Genomic DNA, 27,948 nt, shown 5'->3' on the forward strand with positions numbered 1-27,948 from the left:
CATTATTTTCGTGTTTATTTCGCAACCTAGTAAGGCAGGGTGTCTATCGGGTTCAAATGTAGGCCGTGTGCGTGCAGTGGGTTGGGTCTGGGTGTGCATTGTGAGTCTGAGGAGTGGCGGGTGAGGGTGGAGAGGGAGAGAGTTTGTGGTCAGAGGATATCAAGCAGAACCGAGTGTTTTGGTTACGGCCAGCAACAGGTTGGACTTGGAGCGCCAGGTGCACACACACTTACAGGTACACACACACACACGTAAACACATCATATACACACACCATGGGTCCCTACGCGCTGTGGTGGTGGGAACTTAGTGCTAAATGCTATAAGGAAGGACGAAAGGTAACTGAAGGTATTGCGAGAGGAAGGGGATAAGCGTAGCTTAAACACGTATCGTGCAACAACACTTACACACAGGTACACATACACACACACACACCCCTTTTTGGATCTGTGGGTCTTCGCGCCGTGGTGGTGGGAAACTAGTGAAGTTTATTGCCAGAGAGGAGAGGTAACTGCGAGAGAAAGGGGACAAGTGAGTTAAAATCAAGAAGCAGAAAGAGGTATTGTACGTCATCCTCACAGGTGCTTCACAGGTACCTTCCTGTCTGGCTCCATTGGCGTCCTCGCTGCTATTGTGGTGGTAATTGGTGCAGAATTATACCCAGGGACCCTTGAGAGGTGAGGCACTAAAGGTGTAGTTAGAGGGGAAGGACAAGTGAGGATGCAAAAGGTATCATTGTCACCTGTTGGTGTTCACAGGGACCTCCCCTTGGATCCAGTGCCTTCCTCTCTGCTATGGTGGTGGGGAATGGGTGCTGAATTATACCCAGGGACCCTTGAGAAGTGAAGTGCAGTAGGTGTAATGAGAGGAGAGGGACAAGTGAGGCTGCAAAAGATATCATCTTCCTCTGCAGTTGCTCATATGGACCTCTCTCTCTCTCTGGCTCTGACACCTTCCTCCTTACTGTGGTGGTGGGGAATTGGTGGTGAATTATACCCAGGGATTCCAAGAGAGATGAGGTACTGAAGGTGTGAGAGGAAGGGGACAAGGGAGGTTGCAGAAGGTATCCTCATCCCCTGCAGGTGCTCAGAGGGGGAGTGCCTCACAGGGACCGATCCTCTTTTCTCGGGCTATGTGGGTCCCTTTTGCTGAACACTGGAGGGATTTGGTATTGAATTACTGTATATTATATTCAGGGATGAGTGGTAGCGAGAGGACAGGAACAAGTGAGGCTGAAAGAGGTAGCATCATCCTGTTGGGGTGCTGAGAAGGGGAGTTCCTTATGGAGACCTCCCTCTGGCTTCATGGGCATCTGATATGATGATGGTGGTGCTGGGGAGTTAGTACTAAGTTACCATAAATTATCCAGAGATGAGCAGTAACTGAAGATGTAGTGTGGAGGAGAAAGTGAGGCCTAGAGCAGGTACCGTCTTCCCACATAGGTGCCTACTGGGGTGGTTCTCTGACTTCATGGGCTCCCATGCTGCTGTGATGGTGGGATATTGGGGTAAATTTGATGCTGCATAATAAAGAAGCCTTGGGAAGTGAGGTGAGTGAAGGTATTGTGAATGGAAGAGGATGATTTAGGTGGGAAAAGTGTCATCATCCCAGGCAGTTGGTCACAGCTTGGGATCTAGACACCCAAGGCCATCAGCTACCCAGTGTGTCTTTGAGGTGATCAGTGCTTGGTCTGTATTTACTTTACCAGTTCCTCTATTTTGGCGGTTTTCTCTTTTTTACCAGCTTGTACTTGTCCTGTGTGGGTTGATTTGATGTTGAGGGTTGTTGGAAAAATGTTCTTAGATATTAAACGGACTTCTAACCAGATCAAAAGTGAGAATAGCATGTTCAGATTGTAGTGCTTCCCCATCTGCAGCAACAAATGGCACCTGTCCCTCACCAAAACACCTCATTCCCTTCATTATGTATCTAAAGCACATGAGTGAGGTGGAGAGGGAAGAGGAGACCGAGGATGAAATGCAGGGATGGAGTAGAGAGGAATATGTGTGAGGTGGGGTGTAAGGTGGGGGGAGGCAGCGAAATGGCAGGGCGACATGGGGGTGATTTGTTTGTGGCCAACCCATATGGGAGTTTATTATGGCAGATTTATATATTATTTTATTTTTACGAAGGTGTAGTGACAGGAAATGGGAGAGTGTAGTGAGGAAAAAGGTACAATCAAAAGGCTAGCCATACAGGTGCAACCACACTTCTGCAGCTGCTTATTCATGCTACTGCAAGTGTGTGTGTGTGTGTATGTGTTTTACCGGGTGTTGTGTTGATGTTGATTTGTGGGCCGGAAGCAGGGGTCAGTGTGGGGTTTGTGCAGAGGCAGAAAACACCAGAATTGTACCAGCCGCAGACAGAGCTTTCTCATATTTCATGGTTTGCGTGCACAGTGAGTCTTCAGTATTTATCACCATAGTAATTATAACAAACAACAGTGTCCCTTTGCATTACGTTTAAGTTTTCCACTGGTATTGAGGAAGCCCTTGAGTGTAGTATTCTTTGGATTAATTCTGTCTGTGTGTCATTCTGGCTGTGTTTATCAGTCAGTCTGTCTATCTGTCTCTCTGTCTGTCTATACCCAGATGCCATAATCCCATAAGGGGTGGCCACAAACTGATCATTTCCATGTCGTCCTGTCCCCTGTCATTCCACTTCCCCAGTAGAGGGATTGTGGTTCTCTCTCTCTCTCTCTCTCTCTCTCTCTCTCATTTTTTCCCCTATAAATGTGACTAAGGTTACCCCATAGTCCAAAGTGGGTGTGGTGGGTGTGGTCTTGCAGAAAAATATAGGGGAGTGAAGTCCTCTTTTTTTCTGCCTTTTTGTGTGTGTGTGTGTGTGTGTGTGTGTGTAACTCCACTGAAAATAACAGAATCACTGCCTATTAAAGTTCTGTCTATCTGTCTACCTTCCTACCTACCTACCCATTTATCTATCCATCTGCCTATCAGTCTATTGCCAGATGCCTAAATCCCATAAGGGGTGGCAAGAAACAAATCACCTCCATGTCGCCCTATCCTATTCCATTTGGCTGCCTTTACACCAACTCACACCCTCCTTTCTCATATATCTCTCCACGCTGCTGATCCATCTCATCCTTGGTCTCCCCATCCCACCCTCCAGTCTCGTAAATATCTCTCCACTCCTTCCCTCCATGTCTTCTTGATCTTCCCCTCCTCCTACTCCCCTTCATATCATCCTTTGTCTCCCCTTCTTCCTTTTTCCCTCCATCTCATCATTTGTCTCCCCTTCCCCCTTTTTCCCTTGATCTCATCCTTGGTCTCCCCCTTCTCATCCTTGGCCTTCCTTGTTTTCCCCTCCATCTGATAACTAAAAACGAAATATAAAAAAAAATGCCATTTATAATCCTGTAATGTACTGTTTTGTGTTTGCAGGTGGGGTAGTTAAAGATGAGTGAACAGTGCTATTGCCTGCGCTGGAACAACTACCAGAGCAGTGTTGTGGGTGTGCTGCGATGCCTGTTGGAGGAGGGACAGTTTGTGGACGTCACCCTGGCTTGTGACGGCAGGAGACTCAAGGCACACAAACTCATGCTTTCCGCTTGCTCGAACTTCTTCAGAGTGTTACTGAAGGTGAGTGTGAGTGCCCCAGTTAGAGTGGAAAGTGTGCCTAGTGGATGTAGAGTGACAAGTGTGCCGTGTGGATGATTTTTATTTGTGAAAGGTGACTGGATTTCTTATTATTTTCATTGTGTATTGTCATAAAGGGAAGTAGGGTGGTCATCTGTTTATAATAAGATGGAAGGATGGGGTGGTGAAGTATATGAGGGAGGATAGCGTGAGTCGGAGAGAGGGTAGCCAGATGGTGGAGGACAGGGTGATGTGGAGGTGATTTGTTTGTCGCTGCCCGTTTTAGGATTCAGGCATCGACCTTGTAAACTGATAGATAGCTCAGTTTTAGAACAAATTTTTTTGCTAGAGGAGAGTGAGAGACTAACTAGGAGACTGTGAGTGAGGTGGAGGATTGGGGAGGGGGGGAATGGGAAGACCAAGGATGAAACACAGGGATGGAATGGAGAGATATATGAGAGAGTGGGGGTATAAGTTGAGGGGAGGGCAGCAAAATGACAGGGGACAGGGCAACATGGAGGTGATTTGTTTGTGGCCACCTCTTATGGGATTAAGGAGTCTGGTCGTAGATAGATAGATAGAGAGACAGATAAGTGGATAGTGTAATTGAATGCAGTAGAGTAGGGAGACTTGTGGAGATTATGTGTGCAATGTGGGTGGTTGTTGTGTTATCTTGCTGCCTGTCCTCTTGCAATTGTTAACAGCTTATCTGCTCCAGTGACCTCCTTCCTTACTATTCTTCCCTCCACCCCAACAACTTCATTTGTTTTTGCTGTCGTTACACCTTATTATTAGGTTGTTTTCACTTGATAATGATCCCTAACCCATTATCAGCCCAATTAATGGCCAGCTGTTAGACTGAATGATGAGGATGAGGGTGGTGGTGGTGGTGGTGGTGGTGATGATGATGATGATGATAATGATGATGGTTTCCCCCCATCACAGGAAAACCCAAGTGACCATCCGATTATTTTCTTGCGAGATGTGCGATTCTGGGAGCTGGAGTCAATTATGGACTTCATATATAACGGCCAGGTGGGTAATGATAATAATAATAATAATAATAACAGCAACAACAACAACAACTTTATTTAAATCTAGCAGTACTTTTTGTATATAACAGTGGTAAAAAATGATAAATGATTTAAGTATCTCCAATAAATGATTCAAAGCAAGGATAGTATGGCCTGTGTGGTTGTTGCTGCCTATAGCCAGACCTCTCAATCCCATAAGGGGTGGCCACAAACAAATTGCCTCCATGCCACCCAGTCCCCTGCCATTTTGCTGCCTTCCCCCCAACATACACCACCTTCTCTCGTATACTTCTCTGCTCTATCCCTCCATCTCATCCTCATTCTCCCATTCCCTCTCCCCCTTTCCACCAAATACACATGCACTCTCCTAGGTCTCTCACTCCATCCTCTCCTCATGACCTAACCACTTTGGTGTATTTCTCCTAACGCTTTCTGTCACATTCACATAAATGTCACAACACTCCTTCACTTCCTCATTTGTCAGTCTGTCTCCGTATATACATATACTGTATATTGATTGAAGTTGTGTGTGTATACAGGTAAACGTAATGCAGGACCAGCTGCCGGGGTTCATTCGTACTGCCGAGGCGCTGCAAATCAAAGGCCTGGCTGCTGTCAACAATAATAACAACATTCATGCAAAGCCACCCGACCCTAGGGTAATTATATACATATCGTTCGTATTGTATCATTTATAAAGGCTCCAGCGTGCTTGTATGGGTTGACCTTGGTCACCTAATGGCAGCTGTCCATGCTGCTCAGTCTCTGGCAGCCTTCCTTTTCAGTTCTTTATCCCTGAGGTCACGATCTATGACCTCGTCCCAGGTCTTTTTTGGTCCACCCCTTGCAACTCTACCCCCGATGTTTACACTGGAGTTATTTTTGCTGCTTGTGTGTACAAATTTACAAAACAGATGCTCAATGGTATTTGCCAATTCTCAGTAGATGTCATATATATATATATATACAGTATATATTGCCATGTAAAGTTTAATTTTCTTTTTAAGTGCAAGGAAGAAGGAACCAAAGGCCAAAAGCCTGCAAGATTGTTCCTTCCAAGAAAAAATAAAAAGGTAATAAATAGCCAAATTCAAGATGATGATGATCATAAGGAGGAGGAGGAGGGTTATGGTGATGGTGATGGTGATGAGGAGGAGGAAGAGGAAGAGGATTTTGATGATTGATGTTGATGACGACGACGACAATCCTTTTCTCTCAGGTGTATTGTGGTGAATTGGGCCGATTACCTGAGATCTACAGCAGTATGTTAGATGCAACGACAGAGCCCCATCCACCGCCCCTAAAGAGACCACGACGCCCTCCACCACCACCACCGTCGCACCACACCTTACTCCCTCATCGGTAATTGTTGATTGTGCCCTACCCTACTCTCTCACCCTGACCCTCACTCTAATTCTCACTCATACTCCCCTACTCTCATGCTCACTCACACTCCCTCACTCTTATCCACACTTGCTCTTGCGTTCTTACTCTACTCACACCTACACCAATACCCTCCCCCTCCCCTTCCCTCCTTTCCCTCATACTCCTCCTCACCCACAGCCACACCCACACAAGTTTTAAATCTCACCCATATCTGTTACAGCACTTCAAGTAGATATTCTCACACACAAATAACAAAAATAACAATAAACATTATATTAACAGAATCAGTCCAGTAGCTTGTTTTTAATTTTATGGAATCAACTGCCAGTAATATGGAAAGGTTATAGAGCTTTAGTTTTTTTTTTTAAATCTGAAAATGAAAGATATGGATGGTTGAGGAAATGAAAGAGCATTGTGATGTTGATGTGGGTGTACTTTGAGATGGTTTGTCCATGTAGAGAGGATGGAGAGTGAAAGACTGTCTGGGAGAATGAGAGACTGTTTAGGAGAGTGTATGTCAGTGGGGTGGAGTGTGGGAGGGGAATGGGGTCAGAGGATGAGGTGGAGGGATGGGGTGGAGAGGTATGTGAGAGGACAGTTAGATGGCAGAAGACGGGATGACACGAAGGTGATTTGTTTTTTCAATTCTATTTTGGGATTAGGGCATCTGGCAATAAGTACCCATAGGTAGGCTAGTAGGCAGCTGTAACAAGAGACTAACAGTAGAATGTGGTGCTGGTCAGGAAGTGCTTTGATTTTACCGGATGGACAAAACATAAGTGTTTGAGCGAAATGGTAGAAATAAATAAACAGATTGATAGATAGATGTGATAGGGAGCGTTATGAGGAACACACTGAGGTGGTTTGGCCATGTGGAGAGGATGGAGGGTGAAAGACTGACGAAGAGAGTGTATGTGAGTGAGGTGGAGGGGGAAAGAGGGAGGGGGAGGCCGAGGATGAGATGGAGGGATGGGGTGGAGAGGTATATGAGAGAGGGGGGTGTGAGTTGGGAGCAGGGCAGTGAAATGGCGGGGGACAGGGCGACTTGGAGGCGATTTGTTTGTGGCCACCCCAAACGGGATTGAGGCGTCTGGCAATAGATAGATAGATAGATAGATAGATAGATAACTGTAACAATAGGGACAGAACATAGCTGTGTAGAGAGTAATAATGTCACTATCTTTTGTTTTCAGACCGGACCTGCCTTCCTCTGCACTGAAGCTGAGTGGGGAGGAATTGTTATCAAAAGGAGCATCAGCCCCACCCACGGGAGGTCAGGGGCCCCCACACACCCAGGCCCCCCACCCAGCCACACATGACCCAGCCCGACCTGACCCGATCCGACCTGACCCCACCAATGCCTCATCTACCACACCCATACCTGCAAATGCCAGCCCCAAAGGTATGTCATTCAGGCTCCCTAACACCTCTTCTTTTGTGATTTATTTTATGGATAAGGGTGGTTAATATCCTTTTCTTAGTTATGTAGAGTATAGGGATACTGGATGGATTTATGTAACACAGAAAGAGGACGGTATAGTGTAATGAACAATGTAAGTTGCTTAGGTAAAGGTGTTTCGGAGCTCCGTGAGTCAACAAGAATACGGTCCTGTATTTTATACTCTGTGTTTGTTAGTCAGTACTTGTTGGCCTCTATAGCTCAACCTAAACTGAATTTAACCAAGACCAACCTAGTTTAACCCAACCCAGCCTAGCCTAAGCAAACCCAGCCCAACCCAACCCAATCCTGCCTAACCTAACCCAACCCAGACCAGCCGAACTTAATCTAACCAAATAGGTAGATAAATATAGATAAATAATGCAAGAATGTTGGTTATAAATGTAGTCATCAGGCAGGTAGTGTTGGAACAGCATAAAAGTGATGGTTGTAAATCTGGTCACCAGGTGGAGAGAACAGAAGTAGCGGCGTTAAGAGCGAAGAAGACGGCATATCCACCCCCGAGGCTGAATCCGATGCAGAGTACCCCGCCACTGACCCAGCCACCGTCGCACCGGCGGAGAATAGCAAGGACGGTTAGTGTGTATTGCTTTATTTATGGTAGACGTGAAGGAGTGTTGTGGTGTGGATGTGATGGAAAGTGTTCGGAGAAATACATTGAGGTGGTTTGGCCGTGTGGAGAGGATAAAGAGTGAGAGACTAACTAAGGGTGTGAGTGACGTGTATGGGGGGAGAGGGAGGGGGTTACAGAGGATGAGATAGAGGATGGAGTTGAGATATATGAGAGGTTGGGGGGGTTGTAAATTGTGGGGAGGGCAGCAAAATGGCAGGGGACAGTGCAACATGGAGGCTATTTGTTTGTGGCCACCCCTTACAGGATTAAGGCATCTGGCTGTAGATAAGTAGATAAAATGTGCCCAATTTAGAACTTTATTTGTATAGTATGTGTTTCTATCTATCTGTCTGTCAATGTATCTATCTGTCTATCTGCAGAGTGGACGGGGAGTGAGAGTCACCCAGCGATGGCCCTAAACTACAACGAAGGTGGATTTCCGATTTGTAAAGTGTGCGGCAAAGTGTTCAAACATCAAGGCTCCCTTGTTGCACATTACCAGGTATGTCTGCAGATATATCACTAGTTACAACTCTAATCTAATCTAAAAATGATGCCACGTTTCCTCATACGAAATCTCTGTACTGGGGTTGTGGCGCAGCTGGTGTTTGCTATGGACTGGAAGCTAAACCAAGTGCCAGAATGAGCTGACTACTTCTCAACAGTTGCTGGAACCTGTTGGGGAAAAGTGAGATGTGTAATAAGGTTTGTAACAGTGAGAGAGTCTGAACTTGGACTTTACCTCTGTACAGTCAGAAAAAAAAGGTCAGCGAGCGACTGTACTTTTGACTGCATGTTTCCTGTCTAAGAGTGGTGATTGTGTGGCTATTGACCAAGTTTGTGGCCACACTTCAATCATGGTAGTACCTCTCAGAATCCACTGTAGCCACCATACCTATTTCTACCTATAATTCATAAGTATGCTTTTTTTGATACATGAAAGCATTCAAGACAACTGTGTTCCATTTTTCATGTGGTCATCAGTAGTATCAGTAGTGTAAACATCACAGGCTTCCACTCATTATAATCTCGTGTTATCATTCACCATCTTGAAGTATCAAGCTGTGTTGATCATGCAGGATGTTGTCAGATCTCTGCTCTGTGGTACTGTCTGGATGCTGTGTACACAGTAACCTCATGGGCACTTTACTCCCTCTTGTGAACCCCCAACAGTGGATGACCCTGACCAGACCACCTGCAAACTACTTTCTCCTTCCATGCAGTTCTCACCTTGTCACTCCTCTCTCATGCTTGTGAATTTTATATACTGTATACACCAAACCACATTATTGGCATCTGGCTGCTTCTACCCAAAATTTGTTTATGGCCACCCCTTACAGGATTAAGGCATCTGACTATAGATAAATAGATAGTTAATGTATAGTTCATTGTTAATCTGTAGTTACAACTCAGCATTCAAGATGGAGAGATGGCAGTTTTAATCTCAGTTAGAATAAAATAAGAACAGTGTGCACTGATACCACATACAGGTTCACCAGCTGCAGATTAAGAGCCCACTTTGTAAGGTAGGTGTGAGAGAGAGAGAGAGAGTGATTTTGAGTGTGTGAGAGCTTGTGTGCTGTGGAGTATGGTGAATGCAGTCTAAATTGTAACATTAGCCCCTCAGGTTCAACTGATATGATTGTGTGTGTGTGTGTGTGTGTGTGTGTGTGTGTGTGTGTGTGTGTGTGTGGTGAATGCAGTCTAAATGGTAACCTTAACCCCTCAAAGGTTCACCAGCTACGAACGAAGTGCCCGGTGTGCAAGAAGGTGCTGTCACGTCACTACCACATGAAGGTGCATCTGCTGACAGTCCACAAGGTGCCTGATGCGGAGATAGAGGGTCTCCTACGCAGCCAGAACATTGCATGATCTGCCGGCCTCACGGTGGGTCTATCAGCATCCGATCTTCTCTTCATCCACACCGCCGTACTGAGCCTTGTTCTCCTGTCAGCTTGGGAGAGTCTGTGGCATCTGCATTTTACCAGTTTCTTTCTGCATATAGTTCATTACTCTCATGTATGTTATTTTCCCAGCACTGATTGTATACTTGATCTGATAAAATGACCTAACATCAGCTGGGACTTAGCACTACAGGCAGGTCTCGTTATACAAGTGAGATATCTTTTTGGAGGACTGCTGGGATTGTGAGAACTCGTATAACGGAGTGAAAATGGGATAATGAAAGCTTGTATAATGGAGTTCAAAATAGGATAACTAAAAATCATGAAAACTTGTATAATGCGAGTTGAAAAATATGATAACTAAAACTTGTATAATGGGGTACATAACTAAGGGGAAAAACAGGATTAGGTTAACTTACCCTGCTGGCATCACCGAATTTGTGTGTAAATTGCCCGTTTGTGTATCATCAGGTTCTCATATACCGGTTGCTCGTATAACAGGACCCACCTGTTTATTGGTCCTAAGTGTGAAAGGGTCAGTGATTTTAAGAGTCATATGCTTGAATCTTAAATAACAACTCTGGAATGCAAGCTTCAGTTTTAATATGACATTTTTAAAAGCACAGGATGGATGTAGACTGAGTTTGGCATAATGTTGTTGGCCGCAACCTATAATGTGGGATGCAGGCTGATCAAACCAAACAACCACAAGTGTTCCTTAAATGCCCATCAGAAATTAGAGGTGCTGAACATGGCCCCAGTGGACCACAGATTGAAGTTACCTTTTCCCTGTAGTCCACCATCATCCTTTTGGGGAATAGGGAGGGAGTTGAGGGTTGTTTATGAAGAGCATCCCTGTCCCACACCATGAGGGAGTTAGTGTTTAATGCAGAAAGAAAATGATAAGGAATTGGTGTCGTAAATCCACGTTGACAAGAGGACATGTTGGTTCCACAGTCTTCCTTTCAGTCTTCCTGTCATTGCACCTTTCATTACTCTGGATGAAATGGTTGTGTTAATTATATATATTTACCTGATTATTCAAACGCCTCGCTTGCTAATCCGTCTACTTTTTAAATTATTCTTGTGGTGCCTCCTGCCATTTAATACGTGTTTTTTTTTTATGCAGCCGTTGATGCCTTCTTCCCTGTTCCACACTCCAGTCTCGTACACCACTAGGTTCCCCAAATTTACCTCACTCTCATCCGTTTTATTATGGAATAGTGGCAAGATCCTTATACTGAGGATGGTCCTGTAATGGAGACACAAATCTTAAATCTATTTGTCTAACTGTCTCTTTATCTATCTACCTACCTACCTACCTATCTGTCTGTCTCTCTGTCTATCTGTCTGTCTATCTATCTGTCTATCTATCTATCTGTCTGTCTGTCTGTTTATCAAAGGCCAGATGCCCTAATCCTATAATGGGTAGCTACAGACAAAATCATCCCCACTCATCCTGCCCCTTGTCATTTCACTGCCCTCCCCCCAACATATACCTCCCCCTTACGAGCTTAAGGCATCTGGCTATAGATTGATAGATAGATAGCTAAATAGTGCTTCTGGTGTAGCGGGTGAGTGTGAAGACTGACTGGTGTAGAGACTGGAGGTGGAGTGAGGACGAGGCACAAGGCTGATTATATTAGGGGACACCAGGATCCATATTCCCGTTAGTTAAGGAAGCTCCCCAACACCTTTTCCTAAGTGATTTATTTCCAGATACATGTACTTAATATCATTTTGTACATTAATTATGCAGAGTATGGCAATATTGGAAGGATTTATGCAACACACAAAAGGACAGTAAGACATTCAAAGCAAAATAATTCACCTAGGAAAAGGTGTTAGGGAGCTTCCTTACCTGGTGAGAATACCAGCCAAGGTTTGTGCTGTAGGTGACATTTGAGACTTTATAACACCTCAACACCTACTCCTTAGTGGTTCATTTTGCACCTTACACCTCAGCACCCACTTCACTGCTACTAATGCAAACTGTAAATGATATAAAAAGCACACAAGTAAATGTTCAGGTGTCACGTGCAGTGTAAATCACTAAAACGTGCTACAAAGCCTCTGATGTCCCTAGCTGATGTGGCTCCTGCTGTAGCGGCCTGGGGTGGGACTCTCAGATATTTTTATGACCAATTTCCCGTCAGAACTGTGAATTGTGTTTGGAGGAAGAACTGCACCTGGGAAAAAATCTGTATGTACTTCCTGCAGAAAAAAAGCTGAGACAATTTTTCCCATATAAACTAAGACTTTTTTTTTAATGATTATTTAGACTTGGGGACATTCTACACACTCCCTTGTCCATCCTGCAGAAAGAAATGGGTAGGATAGGGAAGTGACCATAAGATTAATCAGACTTGGGGACATTTTACACACTCCCTTCCTCCTCCATCCTGCAAAAAGAAATGGCTATGGCAAGGAATATATCATACGCTTGTCTGAGAATTCCACCCTAGCCTTTGAGGATTTAAAATGGTTCTGTAATAAAACGAGGAGGTGCTTGGAATGTGCTTGGATCTCATCTGTATATATTTTTAACATTTTCAAAGTCTATTATGTATTAAAAACATTTGTAGATCATTAGTGTTGTCTGCCAGTCTGTCTGTCTGTCTATAGCCACACACACATTAATCTGGCAGTAGATAGATAGGTAGATAGACAGTGTTGTGTTTGTATTTAATTCTTTTTTATATATTCTATCAGAGTACTAAGTGATTTCAGAGATTGGTTTAGAGACAATGATTTCACTGGAACACATAAATTGGATTTCTTTGCTGATTTTTATAGCACTTCATTTGGCTCTTAGGCTGGTCATGTCGGTTAAGGAAGCCCCCTAGTTCCATTTCCTCAGTGATTTATTTTTAAGGTCTGGCTGGTTAATATAATTTTTATACATCACTTATACAGAGTGTAGTGACAAAAATAAATCACTTAGGAATAGGTGTTAGGGCAAAGATGCATAATAAATCACTTAGGAATAGGTGTTAGGGAAAAGGTGCAAAGTAAATCACTTAGGAATAGGTGTTAGGGAAAAGATGCAAAATATATCACATAGGAATAGGTGTTAGGGCAAAGATGCATAATAAATCACTTAGGAAAAGGTATTAGGGAAAAGATGCAAAGTAAATCACTTAGGAATAGGTGTTAGGGAAAAGATGCAAAATAAATCAATTAGGAAAAGGCATTAGGGAGCTTCCATAACTGACAAGGATACAAGCATTGAGGTGTTATGCTAAAAACTGATCACAAAGAAGGCAAAAGCGCTAGATTTTAACTATTTAAACCACATGACTCTATATTGTTGTTGATTGTTGAATGGACTGCATGTTTACTATTACGGCACTCCCTCGTCACATGATTGTTTGGTATTCGGTCTGTTGGTTATACAAGCAGTAAGAATTAAGGACATTTATTACTGCACTCCCTCATGGTATGATTGTTTGGTATTCGGTCTCTTGGTACTCAGGCAGTAGGAGTTTAGGACATTTATTGCAGTACTCCCTTGTCACATGATTGTTTGGTATTCGGTCTTTCGGTTTTACAGGCAGTAAAAATTTAGGATATTTTTTTACAGTACTCCCTCGTCACATGACTGTTTGGTATTTGGTCTTTTGGTTATACAGCAGTAAGAATTTAGGACATTTATAAAAGCACTCCCTTGTCATGTGATCGTTTGGTATTCGGTCGTTCAATTGCAGAGAATAAAAATTTGGGACACTTTATTCTGTTTTATAATTGTTTTTTTTCCATTTATGATCAAAGTGATTATTGATATTAATAATATTATCACATTATTATTATTATTATTTTATTTTTATTTATGCAAAGAAGACGAAACCAAGGACTAGAAGCCCTCAGATTTGTTCCATCCATCCATCCATTGCCAGACGCCATGTATCCCAAATGGGGTGGCCAAGGGCTTAGAGTTAATTGTTTTACAGGGAGGGGCACTAATCCTCCACCAACCCCACTTGACACGTAGGGATGCCAACAGCATCTGGTGTTCCCAGGCGGTCACCCATCCAAGTACTAACCAGACCCAAGATTTGTTCCCTCCAAGAAAAAATGAAAACAAGATAGCAGAGAGTTTGATTCAGCATCGTAAAATCGTTTTCCTGCGTATACAATCGCTACAACCTAAAATTTATCATATATTTGGTTTTCAGAAGCACATAAATCTTGAATCGAGGGCATGCTGTACTAAATTAACCTGAGAATATCCCTTAGCATTTTATTATTACTGGTTTATGACAAAACTTATTATATATTTGGTTTTCAGAGGCACATAAATCTTGAAACGAGGGCATGCTGTACTAAATTAACCTGAGAATATCCCTTAGCATTTTATTATTACTGGTTTATTGGCCATAGATAAATATTTGCTAGAACTATAGAGACTGCCTTCCCATTTGCGATTTAGGTTTTGAGCATACGGCCATTCAGACATAAGACACAACATTGATGGGTGCGCAGCTGTGGGGGTTCACGTTAAAAAAAGATTTGTGATAAACGTATGATACAACTCTTAGGTGGTATTCTGGTGCAGTTAGGAAGCTTAACTCGTCATCCTTACAGGTTTATTTCTGATTCTCCTCTGTTACTGTATTCTCATGTGCTGTTTGTGCAATCTATGTTGATATTAAGAAGGTATAAGAATACAAAAAAGCTGATATTAATAGGTAGTTTGGAAAATAAATCACTAAGGAAGAGGTGCTAGGGAGCCTCATTACCTGACAAGAATACAGATACTTGGCCCTCAACATCTTTTCCTTACCAATTTATTTTTACATAAGACACATTGATATTCTCTTGTATGTGTTGTTGATATTTAAGACTTGTGACACAAGGCAGTAGTAAGGTAGCATGCAGCATCAATCACTGAGGAAGAGGTGTTAGGTGCCTTCCTAAATTGAACAGAATATTGACTCATGAGGTGCTTTGTGGATAAACCCTTAAAGGATCAGAATCAGTAAATGGAAGAAAAAAAATGAAGGTTAGATAATGATTTCTATATTTATTTGCCATTATTAGATGATGAATGAATGCATTATTATTATTATTATTATTATTATTATTATTTTTATTTATTTTTTGAACATGGAGGATTTCTGAAGGACCCACATATCCAAAATTCTGTTATTCTATCCTTCATTTTCTCTGTTTCGATTCTGGTTTCCTTTTGAAATTCTTCCAAGGAGCATCGTATATATCCTTCTTACACAATATTCCTTTACTGTACATACGCTTTGATGTATTATAGGTGTACGGTTGAACTACTTTCCTATTTTTGTACCATGAAAGAAGCATTATATGTTAGGTGTAAGGAGCTAGGTGGCTTTTGCAAACTTTCCTCTGTATATTAAGATTCCATCCCCGGCACCACCATGCCTTGTGCCAGGGATTCATTTTTCTCTTGTACAGGAACACAGACCTCGGGTATGTGTAGATATAATTATTTTAACGCTTACTTATTATACCGTTGTTATTATACAAAGAGACCCATGATTTTCAAGAGTATCCTTCAGTCTGATGATGATATTTTTTCTTATTTATTCTTGCTAGTCCAGATAATTTTCTGAAGCTTTAGGGAGACACGTTGTAGTGAAGGGATAAAGAATGCCAAAATTTGATGATAAATAAATACTTTAAACAAAAAGATATATAAAGTCTATATCAGATTTCTCCAGTCCAAAAAGTGACGACTAGGCTAAGTAAAATTATTTGTAAATAGAAAGAGTCTATCTGTGTATCAATAGCCAGACACCATAATACCATAAGTAGTGGCCGTTTGTCTTTGAGTTAGTTGTTTTACGGGGAGGGGCACTAACCTTCCAACCCACTTGTTGACATAGGGAACACGTTTGGGTTGGTTATAAGGTTACCACACAATGGTGTAAATGGTTTCCTGGTTTATAGGAAACCATTAGGCATGTCACTCAGTCTAAAGCCACCTGAGGAGGAAAGAAGAGTAATTAAAAGTTAAAGGAAAGATGGGAGAAATAGGAAGAGAGAAGGGCAGACGTGGAAAATGAATGATAAAGGTGAAGGAAGAAGAAGGCAGCACTGCATTAAGTGAGTGGATGATTGTCACCACCACCTTATATCTTACAGCTTTGAAGTGTTGCTTTTCGTACTTAAGACATTCATGACGTTGAATATTTCCTTCATATCGTGTCGTTTGTAAAGGCTTCAGTGTGCCTCCATCAGGTGACCAAGGCTTACGCATGGAACCACTTTGGAGTCTTTATGAATACAATACGATACTGTACAAAGGAAATATAACTCTTGTTCTTCCAGATGTCTCTTTGAAGGTCAGTAAAATTGTCTGGTGTTGGGAGTAATGAAATGAAAAACGTCATCAGTGTGAAGAGGTTATATATATATATTTCTCTGCATCTTATATTTTAAACTTGATATATTGGGCAGTCTGTATGTAACGCTCTAGTACCACTCCACTGTGGGAATTCTTGTGTGTTGTGGGCACGGCTCAGTGTTGTCAGTGTCTACCCTGCATCATTTATTCATTTCTTATTCCCACTGCCACACCCACACCAGCAGGCTTAGTTATCAGTATCTACCCAGCGTCATTTATTCATTTCTTACTGTCACACCCACACCCACACCCTCACCAGCAGACTGAGCCGTCCCTGCAGCACTCGAGACACTGCCACATGAGAGTCTAGTGCAGTGCTGTGTATGTACCGCCCTGGATATTGTGGTGGATGTGGTTGGCCAGCACCTATAAAGCTTTACATTGGGTACCATCTTAGTAACATTAAGTTCCTGTGTTGGTCGTGTCTTGTTTGGTGTTACCACTTATTGTATCGTGCATGCAGAGTGAAGAGGGTCAGTCAACCAGTAATAATCTATCTAGTGTCTCTGTATAATCTATCTACTGTCTCTATTTGTGTATCTTTCTATCTGTCTGTAGCCAAACACCTTAATATCATAACATGCGGCCATAATTGAATTGCCTTCATGTTACCCTGTTATCTGCTATCAGGCTGCCTTCTCCTCAACTCGCACCCCCATCGCTCATATGCCTCTCTGCCTCATCCCTTCATCTCAGCCTCGGTCTCCCCCACTCCTTCCCCCCTCCAACTCTTTCACGTACACTCCCAGGTAGTCTCTCATTCTCTACACTTCATCAAATGTTTTCTAGCATATCCACATCATCACTGACACCCCCATCTCTCATGTACCTCCCCTCTCTCATATATAGCTCTGTCTCATCCCTACATCTCATCCTCAGTTCCCTCCTCCCACTTCCATGTATCTCTCCACTTCATCCCTCCATCTTATCATCGGTCTCCTGCTCCTCCTCCTGTCATGTATCTCTCCACCTCTTCCCTCCATCATATCCTTAGTCTCCCCCTCCAAGTCCCTTCTGAAAACTCTCATGGTTGATTTTTCCCTCTGAATCCAAGCATCTCATTTGACTTAGTTTGCTCTACTTAATATTCTCACCTGTGTTACTGAATCCATGTTACCATATGGTGCGGAAAGGAATTATTTAATCTAATTTATTTATAGCAGTACAGTAGACATGTTTTATCAATGAGATTATTATTATATGCAATAGAAAATACAGAATACAGTAGCAGTGTGTATTAACCCATTCAGTCTTATGTTATGTATTTTTTTTAATTCTCGCTCCCTCCAGTTGTATTCAGTATGGAGATTTTTTAAGTTGAAGAAAACCGAATGAAGTCACCTGGAGGCAGCGAGAATTGAAATATAAAATACAGGATTGGATGATGGGTTTAAATGTTGTATATATCCAGTTTTTCCAGCAGATGGTGATGGTTATAGTGTAGTTGTAGCTTTGGCAATGAATTCCTTGTATTATTTATTGACCTCTTTGCTGCTGTTATTGCTGCATTCTCCGTCCTAATTTTTTATACTGTAATTTAATTTGGCAAGAGAGTATTAACTAAAAGTGTTGAGTACAAGATCTCACTTAATGTCTGTAATATAACACACATAAGATCTGTGGCCCCTACCTCACCCCACCCTAGGGTAGGATAAAAGAGATCTGGATGATGATGATGATGATGACAGTGATGATGATGGTATTTTCACAATTCTCTTCTGCTGTCTGTGTAAGCCTTTGACTGTGATGGTGCAATGTAAGTCCTTAATTCCTGCCAGACAATTGTACATTATCATCATCATCAACTTACCCCAAGAATCTGCAAGCAGCAATAGGGTCAAGCATATTCTAACTTTTGACATGGCTGAGAAATGGTGTTGTATTCTGAGTGGTGTTGGAGATTTTGTTGTATCTCTTTCTTAAGGATTTATTATGCATATTACGCTTTGTCCCATGTATGTCGTTTATCTGTTTTTATTTTGTTTATTTTTTTAAATATTGACATCAGTGAGATACATGAGGTTAATGAGGTGTTGTGTGCAGAGTAACTCACTTTGGGGATGGGTCAGTCTGCTGGTGTGGGTTTGGATGCAGCAGTGGCAGTAGGATATAAGTGATTCAAGGTGGTGATAATACTGTCTGAGCCGTCCCACAACACACGAGAAATTGCTGGGTCAGGTGGAAGAAGAGCCTTGTTTATGGGTTACCCTGTATAATATATTGAAGTCTGTTATGCAGACTAAATTACTAAGGAATGGGTGTTGAGATCTCCAAAGCCGCTCAGATACAAGCCAGAGTAACGGCCATCTTGTTTACAACACTACAATGTCTTTCTAAAGTACAAAACTTATGATCTTGTATATTTGCTTGTATCATAGACAGAACATTTTTAAAGAATTTGTACTTTCATGCACATCTTTTGAAGTAGAAAATGTACCACACTGGCTTTCATTTTGATTTCAAATCCAAAATAGTTGTTAAGGTTCTTAGGTTAAATCATCCTGTTCTAAATCATGTTATATGTTTCCAGTTTCCTTTTTTCCTGTGGTTTTCAGCGACTGTTGGAAAGTAATTAGCTGTTGGGAAATAATTAGCCGGAAGTAATTAGTTGGGTTTGGCACTTCACCTTCCAGTTCTTAGAAGACATCAGCTGTATCCTGACCAACCTCAGTATGGGAATTCCTTATGGGAAAGTACAGTGTTATTTGATTTATTGATTGATTGGTTCAGTGTGGCCTCACCCCAGTCTTTGGTGGGAAAAGAGGCTGAGATGATGATGATGATGATGATGATGAGAGAGAGAGAGAGAGACTGTTAGCAGATTCAAAGGATAAAATACTGTAACTGATACAAAGTCTTCTGGAGGAACATGTATTTATTTTTTACAAGTACATCAACACCTACGGTACAGATTACTTGAAGACTATGACAAGGGTACCAGTGACCAAAACTACATCAAGCAACTGGTAAAACAATGATTTTTTTCTGCACACTACTCGACCTCTGGCAGCCTCCCTATTCGGTCACACTCTATGACCTCGTCCCAGGTTTTTTTTCGGTCTGCCTCTCGCAACCTCTACCTCTCATGTTCACACTTTTCACTTTCTTTGTGTGTTCATAACGTTCACCAGTGACTACATATCTGGTCTCAGGTATTAGAAAATTCTGACCTAGGAACATTTTGAGTTATAAATAAATTCTTGGTCCCATTTAAGTTCATAACTATGGAAGCATTTATTCATGACTCAAGACCTGCATCTCAACTGCACTTCTGTACTTTCCTCTTCACTGGACAGTTCTCTGATGCACACAGGGAGATCAAAAGTGGGTCATTGTGCTGTGTACTGCTGTAGTGCATAAGTCCTGTTGTCTTCAGATGCCTGGTGGTTAGTAAAGGCGTTCCAACCATACGTGGCCTGTAAGTGTCTAAATCTGAGGGATGGCTGGGATTTCTTGTTCACCTAATGCTTCTGAAGGAGTGAGCAACTGGTTACTCTCGCATAACTGTCTGGAATGAGTAGGTTTGTCCAGGTCCCTGTACTCCTGGTGTTGGGGCAAAACTGGACTGGATGACGGATGCAGGATCAAGCTTACTAACACATGCTGGCACAAGGTGTTGTCAGGTTAGCTTGATGTGTTGTCAGCATCATTGGTGGTGTCAGAGGGCAGTGGTGTCAGTTCAGGAGGGGCAGGGGTTGTCTCCTTACTTGGCACAGCTGACCCAGGTGCTGACTCAAGGGCAACAGGAGTGAGGGGCGCCCAGTACATGTTACCTGTATTAAATAAGAAAGCATTACCATCATCATCATCACCATCTTTATCGTTACTTTTATGACTACAGTACCATCAATCATTACCATCAGCAACAGCAGCATACAAGTTGGAGCGATGGTTTTTGTTGGCCATGTCAGAGTAAAAATACAGAGGGCTCGAGGGGTGGTAGGTTTATGATTGAAGAGTTGAGAAGAAGGATGGGACTGGAGTGTATTAGTGTTGTGATGAAAAGGTAATCCATGGAGGCACTTACCGCGTTTATTGGGTGTGATTCTATCGCCGCCATGTTCCTGGTAGTCTGCTCGGCTGATTCCCACTGCTACCAATTCCTCGGCTGCGTCACGCGCACCATACCACGGGTCCAACACTGGCGACTGAGAAAAGACACAATTATAGCCAGTCACGTTCTTTCTCTCTCCTTTCCCTTCTTCCTTCCCCTGTTTCCCTTCATATTCTTCCTTCCCTCCTTCCTTTTAGTTGCTCTTTCCCTTCTTATCTCCCTCACCTTCTCCATCCCATATATTTCTCTCCCCTCCCTCTCCTAGCCTCTGTCCCTCTCTTGTACCTTTGCCTCAGTGACACAGAAGTGTGACTGGAAGGGACGGTGCGCTAGGAGTTCTCTGCGCACTCTGGCAGCCAACCCAGGAAGCGATGATGGGCCACCAGTGAGAAAAACATTGCCCACGATACGCTCTTGTGTGGCAGAATCGTACAGGCTCAGAACATACTTGATGGTTGCTGTGATGCCTCCCTGCTCCAGCCCATACATGTAGGGTTGGAAGAGGAGTTCACCTATTCGGATCTGTTTAACAGATAAGTGTTATTAGCTGAAGTAGCAGTTGTAGTATTAGTAGAAGCAGTAGTAGTAGTAGTATGATTAATACCAGTATCACCAACATCCTTATCTTTATTATCATGTCAGTATCATCAGTGTTATTACCAGCAACATCACTATCACTCTCTGAGAAGGACTTTACAAACTGAAGGAGTTATGTATACAGCCTTCAATAAGTCCTTCAACACATGAGATCCTTCCTTAGCTAAATACAGTTGTGTGGAGACAGCAAGAGTGATGCAGTGGAGTCAGTAACCTGTTCTGTTGACAGCTGTATCTGGTAGTTTTCGGCCAGTGATGTGGGTTTGCTGGAGTTGGCATCACCCAGGAACTCAGGGCTGTGTTGTCTCAAGGCTGACTCTAGTTCCTGCAGCTTCTCGTTCTCTTCTTCACTGTCTGATCCTCCACCCTCCTGTCCAGGAAAAGGGAGTTCAATTACAAATCGTATCGTATCGTTTATAAAGCCTTGGTCACCTAATGGCAGCTCTTGACACAGCTTGATCTCCGGCAGCCTCCCTATTCAGTCCCCTATTCCTGAGTACACACTCTATTGGCGGTTCTCCATGCTGCTCAATTTCTGGCAGCCACCTTAGTGTGTCCCATATCCCTGAGGTCACACTCTATGACCTTGCCCTCCATCTTTTTTGGTCTGCCTCTCGCAACCCTACCCTGATGTTCACACTTCTCACCTTCTGCATCCAACTGTCCTCCTCCATCCTCTCCACATGCCCAAACCATCTCAATCTGTCCCTCCTCATCACAATAATCCAGTACATTTTAGGATAGATAACCAGCCTACTTCCCTTAAGTGGCATTAAATGAGCATAAAACCTGCAATCACCTCTTTGCTATATAAGGCCATCACCACAACAGAGGCGTTCAAACCACTTGTAAAAAAAGGTGACACGACGAGGACTGACCTTACTACACAAACAAATGACATCCAATAACAAGAACTGACTCAACCCTCTTCTAAACAAATATCATATACCTTGTTTATGGCTTTGTAAACATCCCAGTCCTCATCTCTCATGCCAAAGTTGTCGTCCTTCTTCTCGCGCCGCGCCAACTGTGAGATAATCCTCATGCGCTCCTGTGATGCTGCCGTGCGACGCTTGGCCATCTCCTGTCTGACACAACACAATACTCTCCGTCACTGGGGATGTCACCCAACCCCACCCATGATTTACACACACACAAACATAAGAGAAGCTTTTAAAATGCTGGAAGAGAAGTACATGCAGAAATCTGCTCTCAAGACTTGGCAGAGTCTGTCTATCGAAGAACTTTGAACTGGAGTCATGAAGGGACATAATAATTGGCAGACACATGCAACTGAGTGGCTATGTTTTAACCTCACACAACTGGGTCACTGACAACTTAAATACTATAATCACGGTTACATAAACTTTGAGAGGTCTTATTTATGTGGTAAGAATGAGTCTCCTTGGTTACTAGTCAAATCAAAACCTCCCATTTACTTACATCTTGCCACCAATTATGCTAAATGAGGCTAGGGATTTATGTCAGGTAGGAAAAAATACTCTTACCTCTTGTGCCTCCGTGCAGCGCGTCGTGCCTGTATGTCCCGCCACTGTTGCTTTACTTCCTCCACCCACTGTTCAAGGTCTGCTCGCTTCTGGGGACTCACTGACTCACACACACGCTTGGGTTTTGGCTCCTGTGGACAGACAAGGAGGATGAAATTAGTTCTGATCAAAACTGACAGCTTCTAAGGACTCATTCTCTCACATACACTCTCCTCCCAGCTTCCTTCAGCTCTGCAACTCTCCTTGATCTACCCTGTGACTGCCTTACTCTCTTTCTCAATCTCCCTTAATCAAAATCCATAGGCTATTTCTCTCCTCCATCTTCCCCCGTCCTCTCCCTCCCCTCATTCCTTTGCCTCCAGTTCTCTCTCCCTTACTGCCTCACCTCCTCCTCTGCTGCAGTCTGTTGCATCATCTTGGTCCTGGTCTTCTCAATCTTGTGGTGCAGTATCGAGATCTTTTTGGTGAGGTGTGTCAGGCTGGGTACCTCCGCCTCCTCCAACGCATGCTGGTACTCCGGTTCATCTGGTGTAAACTCCTCCATTGCCTCCTCCAGCTCCACCAGTCGCGTTAATTCTGCTTCGTCCTCAAGAAGCTGATGGGAAAAGATCGCCAGGTTAGACGCGAGTCAACACTGCTTTGAACCAAGTAAACTGTATCCTCATTCTAAATGTGTCAAGACATCTCAAAATGAACAGATCTTAAATGTGGCTCACTATTATTTATTATTTTTTTGAGGGAACAGTTTTGTGGGTTCCTAGTCTTTGGTTCCTTCTTCGTTGCATAAAAAAAATAAAAAAAAATAAAAGGGATACCAATATCAACATTCACATGTCACCACTTGGCACCAATACCAACCTTCTCCTCCCTCTTCCTGGCATTAAGCTCGACCAGTCTCCGTGCTGCTTCTTTGCGTCTTTCTCTTTGCTGTTCGGCGCTGACTGTGCTGACTGGGGCTGCGACGAATGGCAGCTGAATTCTGCGTACATATTTTTCGTAATAATCCACGTCGCCCCACTTCACCACCTCACTCATGTAGTCCTCCGCCACGTACATGTGTGCGTGTAGTATCTCCTGTGGATGTGGTGTCAAGCATCATCATCATCATCAACATCAGCAGCAGCAGCAGCATCCCCTTATTATCATCATCATCATCCCATTTCACACCACCCTCATCATTCTCCTCCAAACTCACACATACCTTCACCCCATCTCTGAACCTCATTCTCCCCTTCTCCCTCACTCATATACCACACTCTCCTACTCAGTCTCTCATTTTCCAACCACTCCACATGGCCAGACTCTGCAGGCTATCCACGTGAAGACCACAAAATCTAAATTCACTTCTGCCCTGGATAAGGTGACCATGATGAGGTGTTGAGGAAATCTAAGTCAACCTCTCCATCCCCCTCCACCTCACTCACGTACTCTCTCCTAGTCAGTCTCAGTCTTCATTCTCTCCACATCATCATCTAATACCTTCCAGTACATCCACACTCATCATCATCATCATGCAAGACAATCTCCTCACCTCGGCCCTGGATAAGGTGATCGCGTTAAGGTGTTGAGGGAATCTAAGCTGCAGCCATCGCCACAGGAATCTCGTCAGATGTTGTCCTCCCATCCTAATCCTCCGAGCACAGCTGGGGTCGGCCATGCCGCCGAGGATTGGGATGACGTGTGTGGTGCAGTGCCCGATGTTTACCACGAGTCCATCCTTGGTGCTGGGGTGGTTGCGGTGGTAGCTCAGTAGCCCATCAACGCAGTACGATATGCTGTCAACCCCATAACACTCAAACAGCAGCTCGGACATTACTGTTGGGGTAGTTTGTGGCCTGATATCATACTTCACATTACTCTCACTGGGGTCAAAAGTAATACTGATGGCTACAATACTCATATCATCAAAATACACAATAACTGTATAATGATAGGACAGGGGAAAGAAACATTATTAACAGCATAAAAAATGAAGTGTCAAGTGGGTTGGTGGAGGGTTAGTGCCCCTCCCTGTAAAACAAATAACTCAGAGTCAAATGGCCACCCCGTATGGGATTATGGTGTCTGGCAATAGATAGATAGATAAAAAATGAAGTAATTATTAGGGAGGATATGAGGGAACGAGGGAGATGGAGGATGAGGTGGAGAGGTATGAGTGATGTGGGATGAAGGGAGGGCTGGAGACCGAGGATGAGGTGGAGATATATACTGAAGTGGGATGGAGGGAGAGTTGCCCGACAGCGGATATGAAACAGACGGACCACACTAACACTGTCTGGAATAATTAGGGTTGCAGAACGCCTCGGTAATGATGACGTCGTGGGGTACGCGTGTTGTGTTGATGCCGAGGTGTGTGAAGGTGTAGTCAAACATGGTCTCCTGCGCCTCAAAGTGCGTCACAACATTCTCGTCGTGCGGAGACTTTAGTTGGAAACGCACCGCCTCCATGTTGCCGATGTCGTTGGCTACCAGGATTTCTGTCTCCTGTGGTGATAGAGAAATACAGTAATTACACAAGTACATCTATCTATCTATCTATCTATAGCCTGACGCCCTAATCCCGCAAAGGGTGGCCGCAGACAAAACGCCTCCAAGTCGCTCTGTCACCCACCATTTGACTACCCTCCCCCCAACTCACCCCCCCCTCCCTCATAAGTACATACATACATAAATAAACATAAATATTTTGTTTATAAAAGGCTCTAACATGCTTACATGAATCAGCCTTGGTCACCTACTGGCGGCTCTCCATGCAGCTTGATCTCTGGCAGCCTCCCTGTTCAGTTTCTTATCCCATAGCTAGGTCATTCTGTAGGAACTCATCCCAGGTGTTTTTTGGTCAGCCTCTTGCTACCCTACCCTTGATGTTTACACTTCTCTTGTTAACCTACACAAAACATAAGGCAGGTAATTTGCAAATGTATAATTATAGTGCTTAAATACTCACAGCAGCGATCTTCTTGCCTCTGTCCTTCCTGTGTTTGGCGTAGCAGTTGCGGAAAACTATCCTGGGCTCCTTGTCTGTGGCCCACCCGACACGACACTGGTATGACCCTAGAAGAAAAAATATAGGTAAACAGTAACACTCGATCCCATATAAACTATCTATCTATTGCCAGACGCCATAATCCCACAAGGGGTGGCCATTTGACTTTGAGTTATTTGTTTTACGGGGAGGGGCACTAACCCTCCACCAACCCACTTGCTGACACGTAGGGAGCACGTATGGTTTGGTTATATGGTTACCACCCAGCATTGTAAATGGTTTCTTGGCTTACAGGAAACCATTTGGCTTGTCACTCAATGTAAAGCCACCTGTAAAGGAAAGAAAAACAGTAAGAAGTGACAGAAAAGATGGGAGAAATAGGAAGACAGGAGGACAGACACAGAAAAAGAATGATAAAGGCTAAGGAAGAAGTAGGCACCACTACATCAAGTGAGTGGATGATGGTCGCCACCACCTACCCATATAAACCTCCTTTGAAATGTAAGGAAGTATTTTACCCAGCCTAACACATGAAGGTTCTGTTCAAGTAGAAGACGTGGAGAACCAAAAAAAATAAATGACTAAAGAAGAGGTGTTAGGGAGAAGAGAAGAGATGAGAGCCTTATAACACAAATCCTTTATCCTCCCATATAATGAATTCGTTACGTCTGGAAAAATCTATCAAAAAAAAAAAAAAAATCTTTCATTACTCTTTCTTCGCTAGTGGTACTCTCAGGAATTTTACTTTGGGGGGACAAGGGATTATTTTAGTTAAGCGGGAAATCCTGGTGACCAAGGGGGTAAGGAAGAGCCTATTACCATTGTCGATAATCAGTGGGACTCCCTTGAAGCCGGCATCGTAAGTGTGTATGGGGTCTGGCACCGAGCGAGCATCCTTAAGTTCATAAAGCAGCACCGTCTCCTCTGAAAGAAATACAGGATAGGGGTTGATATGACTACCATGACACTAGTAATGTATTTTAGCAGTTCCAGACACTCACACTCCTCACCTGAACTAGCTGGGTTAGATTACATAGGTTAGAGTAGTTAGCATTGAACAGTTACGTTAGGGTAGATAGGTTTGTTCAGTTCGGTTAGATTAATTAGGTTTGTTCAAAGAAAAAACAGAATAACCTTGACTGTCTGATATGTAAATGTACCCAACTGTAACATACCTATCTATAAATGCTGTAGCTGTTTTAAATGCTGAGTTACAATCCTCTAAGTATTTTATTTGTTACATTCCTCTAAGCAATGTACAAATCTCCAAGCAAAACCCATATAGAACCTAAACTGGACTTAACCTAATTTTCAGACTGCCTGTATAGTAACACTCAAATTACACAGCCAGGTAATGCTAAGATGATTGAATTTAACAGGTAACAGTAAGAAAAATATAGTAAATACTGAAGGACCACAAAAGGCACCTGTTTTCGAATACTATAATCACGCTTAAAGCAATCAGGATCATTTAAATGTTGTTTTCTATATGTTAAAACAGTAAATACTAAAAGTTCAGTCTATTCCCTACCGCCTGAGCCCATTATTTCACAAAATATAGGGGAATAAATAAGTATCTCGCGTCCCCCCGAGCTGTAATGTTTTCATGGGGTCCCCGGGGTTACATTCACCAATATTATATGCTGAGAAAATCATAGTAGTGTGTCAATTTGGTACTGGAATACCTTTAGATCGTGAAAAATATTATTGCCCATAAAAATTTTATGTAAAAACTACGGTTGGGAAAGAGTTCCACACTAAATTAAATGAACTGGGAATGAAGCAATACCAGCTCCATATTTGTACCCATTATCACTTATGTTATTCATCTTAACTCATATCTCGAAATTTTAATATTGGCAAATAAAGGAAAAGTGTTTTTTTGTTTTATAAGTAAGTCAGACGGGATAACGAAAGAAAAGTATCCAGATAATAGATTATTTAGCATACAAAGATGTCAGTTAAATGGCTTCAAAGTTCTTAATTATTCCTGTGATGATAATTTTGTTTACATCGCCATGACAGCAAAATACATGTGACTTGCGTTGAGCTATCGCTTTGTTTATCAACAAGAAATACGAAGATAATTCAAAATCATGACCCACATCAAGGCTCATAATAATAATACAATAATGAAAATGGGATGCTAAATACTCAACAAATGACATACAAGCAGCAGAAGATAAAAGTTTAGGTTGGCATCCGTCCAGTTTTCCGCCATATTTGGGTGGACGTATCAATCCTTTAAAGACCTTAACTTCCCGTGATAATATAGATAAGAAGTTATATCTGAGCGCGATAAGACATCAGTGTAGTGCAGTGTTAGTGAGTGAGGGAGTCAAGTGTTGCATCAGCCTCGAAATTGCTGCTAAAAATGGAGGATTTAGGTGAGTGGGCGGATGATGGCAGGTGTCAGTGGCTGTGTGTCA

The 27,948-nt window shown here is 42.9% G+C and overlaps 2 protein-coding genes across 2 annotated transcripts; one reads left to right on the forward strand and one right to left on the reverse strand.

Moving 5' to 3' along the window:
- The first annotated feature begins 198 nt into the window (after window positions 1–198).
- On the forward strand, window positions 199–9,960 carry LOC145397561 (uncharacterized). Its single transcript, XM_080270632.1, has 9 exons — window positions 199–235; window positions 3,402–3,599; window positions 4,542–4,631; window positions 5,170–5,289; window positions 5,850–5,992; window positions 7,210–7,418; window positions 7,922–8,050; window positions 8,469–8,590; window positions 9,820–9,960. Exons 2-9 carry the CDS (start codon window positions 3,417–3,419, stop codon window positions 9,958–9,960), a joined length of 1,137 nt encoding a protein of 378 aa, XP_080126758.1. The 5' UTR covers window positions 199–235; window positions 3,402–3,416.
- Window positions 9,961–19,346: 9,386 nt separating this feature from the next.
- Window positions 19,347–27,740, reverse strand: Arp5 (Actin-related protein 5). The gene is made up of 13 exons (XM_080270633.1): window positions 27,690–27,740; window positions 26,339–26,486; window positions 25,481–25,587; window positions 24,804–25,017; window positions 24,065–24,348; window positions 23,392–23,607; window positions 22,919–23,128; window positions 22,534–22,664; window positions 21,975–22,113; window positions 21,240–21,395; window positions 20,714–20,950; window positions 20,402–20,522; window positions 19,347–20,147 (listed from the first exon to the last, which is right to left on the reverse strand). Exons 1-13 carry the CDS (start codon window positions 27,738–27,740, stop codon window positions 19,999–20,001), a joined length of 2,163 nt encoding a protein of 720 aa, XP_080126759.1. The 3' UTR covers window positions 19,347–19,998.
- Window positions 27,741–27,948: the final 208 nt, after the last annotated feature.

Source organism: Coenobita brevimanus, chromosome 41, assembly GCF_032717465.1.
Source record: "Coenobita brevimanus isolate Jiangsu-jjx chromosome 41, ASM3271746v2, whole genome shotgun sequence".
NCBI lineage: Eukaryota > Metazoa > Arthropoda > Malacostraca > Decapoda > Coenobitidae > Coenobita > Coenobita brevimanus.

Excerpts from the sequence above, each read along its gene's own strand:
- LOC145397561 (XM_080270632.1), top strand. The coding sequence starts at position 3,417 with ATGAGTGAACAGTGCTATTGCCTGCGCTGGAACAACTACCAGAGCAGT. Across the intron at positions 5,290-5,849 it reads CAAAGCCACCCGACCCTAGG|GTGTATTGTGGTGAATTGGG; the intron begins GTAATTATATAC and ends CTTTTCTCTCAG. Across the intron at positions 7,419-7,921 it reads TGCAAATGCCAGCCCCAAAG|GTGGAGAGAACAGAAGTAGC; the intron begins GTATGTCATTCA and ends TCTGGTCACCAG.
- Arp5 (XM_080270633.1), bottom strand. The coding sequence starts at position 27,740 with ATGGCGGAAAACTGGACGGATGCCAACCTAAACTTTTATCTTCTGCTG. Across the intron at positions 26,487-27,689 it reads ACTTTTATCTTCTGCTGCTT|TGTCATGGTAGTCATATCAA; the intron begins GTATGTCATTTG and ends ATACATTACTAG. Across the intron at positions 22,114-22,533 it reads GCTGCACGGAGGCACAAGAG|ACAGGAGATGGCCAAGCGTC; the intron begins GTAAGAGTATTT and ends GTGTTGTGTCAG.